Source organism: Jaculus jaculus, chromosome 4, assembly GCF_020740685.1.
Source record: "Jaculus jaculus isolate mJacJac1 chromosome 4, mJacJac1.mat.Y.cur, whole genome shotgun sequence".
NCBI lineage: Eukaryota > Metazoa > Chordata > Mammalia > Rodentia > Dipodidae > Jaculus > Jaculus jaculus.
Genome location: NC_059105.1, coordinates 111,725,358 through 111,731,357, shown reverse-complemented (window position 1 = coordinate 111,731,357; position 6,000 = coordinate 111,725,358). Strand labels below are relative to the sequence as shown.

The window sequence follows — 6,000 nt, the reverse complement described above, 5'->3', positions numbered from 1 at the left end:
TGTACAAAGTAGCACATTCATCTAGAGTTCATTTTCAGCAGATAGAGACCCTTGCTCATTCATGTTATCTCTGTCTGCTCCTTTCTCGCAAAAATAAATTAAAAAAAAACATTATGATTTTTTTTAAAAAAAAGGATAAGGATTGAAGATAATTTAAAGTTGTTTTTTTGGAGTGGTTTGTATGGATATTAAAGTATGACTGAACATTTAAGATAGCTAGATATTTTAAATGTAGAAATAAAAGCAGACCAGAGCCTTCAGATTAATCCAGAAAACAATATATTTTTGAGACTTTTTCATCAGTTCACTTTTGGGATGATCATTTAGAATTTGGATTGGCCCATGAGTTGCCATAGAAGATGTCATCTCATATCACTAAGTGAATGCTCCATAAAGATGTAATTTTAGTACCATGGCTGTTTTGGATCTCCTAAGTGTGTATTTGAATGTGTAAGTTATAAACTTGAAAAAAAAATATCCCAAAAGTGTCCATAAGGAACAGAGATTAATAATAAATTCAGTTGTACTTAAGAGGTCTTTGTTGTTCTTTTTAATCATGATTTAGACTTCGAAGAGAATCTAAAATTTCTTCCAGGTTGTCATGGTCACTCTATACCAATAGGAGCTTGCTCAAATATTTAAGATTTGAGGCCAATGCCGTCAATGACTTCAGAGCTGTTCTTTCTCCATTCCACTTCTGTATGGATTACCCAACAGCAATCATAATAATCCCAGCCAGCTCCTGTTATAGACAGGGGAAGGTCAGCTATTTTTTGATCCCTATGGAAGAAAGAGAGTGCCTCAATCAGAATCTTAAAATAGCCTGTAATTCTCAGCTGCTGGGCTGGACCCCCTCCAGCAAGAGCAAAGGGATAGGAATCTGCCAGCTGGGTGGAAATGAGAAGCTACCACAACCCTAGCTAGGCCAGACTTCTCCAGAAGAGCTTATTGGATCTTTCTACTCAAAACTATTACTCTTTTTTTTTTTATTGTTTTTGAGTCTTTGACTGTTTACAATTGCTTATTTTATTTAAAAGGAAACTAGTGGGTTGAAGATGAGACTAAATGTCACCATCTTCTTTGGGGCTCTCTTTGGTGCTTTGGGTGTTTTGCTGTTTTTGGTGGCTTTTGGATCAGATTATTGGCTTCTTGCAACTGAAGTGGGCAGATGTTCAGGTGAACAGAATGTGCGTTCCTTCTTCAAACTATTGGTGTACATGGTAGTGTGGATAGCAGCCTTATGCACCCCTACATTGTGTGCTGCTTTCTCTGGTTCTTCATAGAAGAAATCTTTTAGGGAGCTGCTAGTCAGCATCATTGGGTATCAAAGAAGTTTTTTTTTTATTATTTATTTATTTTAATTCCCTAGAGACAGTGGATGTGATTATCTTCCTTGGGTTAACAGCAGGTGACTTCATTTGTTTTCTGTGTAGATTGAGAATGTCACTTTCCACCATGAAGGGTTCTTCTGGAGATGTTGGTTCAGTGGGTTTGCTGAAGAGAACAACTCTGATATCTGGAAGTTCTGGTACAGTAAGTGCACCTGATCTTTGCTTTTTTCCTTATATCTGAGACAAAATCCAATAGCTTATTTAGCCCATGTCACTTTCAAGAGGATACCTAATTGTAATGTCTTAGTATGATGACTTCAAAGGATTTATGAAGAGAGTCCTTTTCAATAGAAATGTCTGTAGGAACAATGTATCTTCTATCATAAAAAGAAGAACTTGAATATGTATAGCAAATCTGAAGTACATGTTGTTTCTCTGCCCACATTTAAAGTACACTATCTTTAGCAAACAAAGCATTGTCAGTAGTATTTTCTTTTCAAGTGTCTATTATGGTCATATTGAAAGTAAGTGTTTAAAAATTTGGCTATGAACTCCTAAAGTCTCTAATGTAAAATTCATAAATACAGGTATTATTTTATATTTATGGCTTCAGTGTTTTTAAGTCTATCTTTTATAATGAATCATAATTACCTGTGTTAGCAGATGAAAGCATTTTCCTTGGGCTTTGCCCAAATTAGTAGGCAATATCAAGAAATGCTTTGCTTTTGATGTTTGCATTCTCATATAGAAACTTTAAAGTTCCCCTTTGAAGTCAAATAACTTTTAAGACTATGCTGTACTCTTTCAGTTGCATTCCTTATATTGTATTAATCTTTACAAAGCAATTTGTTGGAAATATCCAGTATCAATTTTATTTCCTATAGTAATGACAGAACTCTTTATTAGTCCAAAGCTCATTGAGGGTTGAAACAATTAGTCTTCTTATCAAATACTCCTATGAAGAATCAAGGTATATATTTACACAATAGTCCACAATTATGGAATATATATTAAGAACAGAAGGCTACTGAAGACCTAAGCAGGCTGATGGCATAATACTACTAGTAATAAAAAAAAAAAAAAAACAAAAAAAAACAAAAAAAAACCAGAAACAAAGGACTGATAGAATGGCACTTAGAGAGGAATTCTTGGGAGGCCTTACAATTCATTTTGATCTGAGGAATAGACATGCAAGTTGCTTGTGGAAATTATTTACATATGTAAAAGAGAGAAAATCAGACTGTACAGGAGGTAGATTGTACCAATGAAAAATGTTTCACTTATGTAACTCCACTTTAAAGTGTACATAATGATATTTTTAAATTTTCCTACAGCATAAATGCTTCTGTTGTGTTTTCCTCAAGTGCTAATTTTTCTGTGTTGTTACCTTAATCATTTTAATCATTTCTATCTTTTTCCTAAAAAGTAAATGAATATAGAAGAAATTTTTCATTAGTTGAAGCTAGCAAAATTTGGATTTAACTAAAAATGGGGTGAAATATTATGCATTTAGTTTTAGGGTACTAAGGATTTTTGCATGTATTCTACTAAATTTTATCATGAAGCTAGATGTTTTAGAAAATTCCCCTTCCAAGTTACCTGTGTTTTTCTAGAGGTTTTTTTTTTTTCTTTTTAAAGTATATTATCTTAGCAAACAAAGCATCATCTGTAGTATTTTGTTTCAAGAATCTATTACTGCCATATTGCAAATAAGTGGTCCAAAATTTCAACTCCTAAAATCTCAATCAGTTCTCTGGATTTGTTGACAGGCCAGCAGTTCTGTTTTGGTTATTACCCTGGTTCCTGTAGTTTTGTGGCCTTGAGAGTGAGTCATTGCTGAGCTCCTCAGTAACAGTTCCCGTTTCTCTGCTCTGCTCTCTAGCCAATCAGTCACCGTCCAAGAACTGCACACATGCCTACCTGTCACCATACCCCTTCATGCGGGGCGAGCACAATTCTACCGCCTATGACTCTGCAGTTAGTAAGTACCTCATTCCCCACTTGTCTCTGGTGAGGACTTGCCTTGTTACAAGATTTTGATGAGTACTTCAAATGAATTTAACTCCTGTTTATCTGCTATTAAATAGTTAACTATAAAATATTATTCTTTTTAACATAATAATTAGTTTACCAGAACATTAATTTGATCTAAAATTATAGCATTTGTAATTCACTTGCTACTTAGATACATAATTTTAATGAGTTTTGGTAGGGAGGCTAGATATCAATGTTTGTTAGGATGGATTGCTTCTTAAGATTTTACCTGACCAAAGCAAGTCTTTTAACTGAAAATGTGATATACATCCTCCTTTAAAAATAGTTTTTGCAACTATTCATACAAAACAAATGGACGCTACTAACTGTGATATCTGCTGAATACATACATTATTTACTGTAATTTATATAACATTGTTTTAATAACTAAAGCAAGAATTCATAAAATCAATTAATGCCTTATAATGTTGTTTTGAAAAACTTTCCAATACATATAATACTTGAATAAAATTGATAACCAATAGATCACACACATACACACATACACACACATACACACACTTGTTTTTTAATTGTTATTATTATTGGTGGATTACTTCCAGGAATCTCCATAGATAGCCAAATCCTCATATGCTCATGTACCTTATATAAAATGTATAGAATATGTGTATACAACCTTCACATATCCTGCTATATACTTTAAATCATGTCTGGGTTTTTTTTTTATAACTAATACAATGTGATGTATAGTTAAATAATTAATATACTGTATTCTTTTGGGAATAATGACAAGAATAAAAAGTGTATACATTCATAATACAGGCATTGCTTTTCTGAATCTTTTCAACCCATGGTTGGCTGAAACCATCAATGTGTATTCCAATGGGAAGATAAGGGAATGAGGTAGAGAAATGTAAAGAAATTATCTATCTATCTATCTATCTATTATCTATCTATCTATTATCTATCTATCTATCTATCTATCTATCTATCTATCTATCTGCCATCTATACATCTATCTTTCTTTCATTCATTCATTCTATCGATAGAATTTCTGTCTATTGAAAGATTGATTTTTAAGGATTTGGCTCATTTGTGTATAGGGCCTGGCAATTCTGAAACCTGTTGAGGTAGCTAGCATACTAGAGATTCAGATAAGATTTGATGTTGTGATCTTGAGTCTGAAGGCTGTAAATGCCAATCAGTTTTTATGTTGTAGCCTACTAGATAAATTTCTTTTTTTTATAGTAATTCTATCTTTGTTCTTTAATGCCTTCAGTTACTGAGATTCACCCACTTATGGAGAGTAATTTATGTTTCTCAAACCAATTAATTATAAGTGCTTAATCAAACCTGACAAACACACCTACACAGAAATATCTAGCCTGTGTTTGGCCCACATGCTTGGCACTGTCATCTGACCAAGTTGACACGTGGCATTTACAATCACAGAGCATAGCAGACCTTCTCATGAGCCTCTATTTTCCATCTTTTGTCAGATATGTATTTCTGTATATTTTAGGGTTTGTTTGTCAAAGATCATAGCATATCGCTTGAGCACATTACCATTACAATTTATGGAACTGGTGTCAGGTCTGGACAGGGATAAAAACAAGGTATCTGCAATTGTCCTTGTCCACCCAAGATCCTTGGGTCCAACAACCATAGCCTTGAAAATACGTGTAGTATGGGTGTTCCTTCCTCAAAAAACACATGGAGCATCTCATTCACATTTGTCAGAAAACCCCATGTCCTACAGAATGTGGGCATTTTTACTGGTAACAGAAAAGATGGGTTGTACAGGTAAGAGAAGAGCAAGTTATTTTTGTATATGTGGGAAAGTTATACAGAAGATGTCCCTTACTCAATATCCTTCGTTTTATAAAGAGAGCTAGAAAATAATTTGGAGTTGGATTTCCAGAACATCAGGTAGTTGCTTTCATATTATTGCTGTTGTTTTTATTCATATGTTGATAGAGATTTATCAATACCATTTATCTGAAAGTCTGTACTTTAAGGGGATAGTGGAGAAGTAGAAAAACATGGTAACATCAGCAGCACATAATGATTATGATAGAGATGGAGAGTAAATGCATGTCAGAGAAATTACACTGTAATTACACTTAGAATTATTATGTAGCACTGCAAGTAATTAGTGTGCCATTTTTTGGATCTACTGACAAAACTACTTCCAATTTTTTTAATTATCAGACACTTGTTTGGCATACATATTGCAACTCCTTATTCATTTTAAGCCACTTTGTTGAATGCTGAGTAAAATTGACTGAGATGTACAAAGATACATCCTAGAGCAGAAATAATAAATGAGTTTCATTTATCCTTATAGAACTGTACATGAGTATCTGATGTTTGTGTGATTTATATTTTTCTTATTTTTCTTTGTTTCTTGTATCCAAGAGAATATCATGGATTTCAAGAAAAATGGTCTACCTTACTTTTGTATTTGTGTTTCTCTGAGTTACTACATGCTTTTATATAGCTTCATAATTATCAGGTTTTACATACTTACCAAGATATTTTCAGTAAATTGCAAGTATTTATAAAACATAATATATTTTGACTTGGAAAACTATTGTTTAGTATGTTTGTATCCACTTGAATTTTTACAATGACAATTGTAAAATAATACTAGTTTGGTATATAATTCTTTTGG

The 6,000-nt window shown here is 33.0% G+C and overlaps 1 protein-coding gene across 1 annotated transcript in view; it reads left to right on the top strand.

Moving 5' to 3' along the window:
- Positions 1-1,055: 1,055 nt before the first annotated feature.
- The window catches only part of Tmem182 (transmembrane protein 182), a 79,535-nt gene continuing 74,590 nt past the window's right edge, over positions 1,056-6,000 (top strand). The window contains exons 1-3 of the mRNA XM_004651785.2: positions 1,056-1,187; positions 1,434-1,533; positions 3,214-3,312. Of these exons, the coding sequence (XP_004651842.1) occupies positions 1,056-1,187; positions 1,434-1,533; positions 3,214-3,312 (331 nt within the window). The remainder of the gene's footprint in view (positions 1,188-1,433; positions 1,534-3,213; positions 3,313-6,000) is intronic.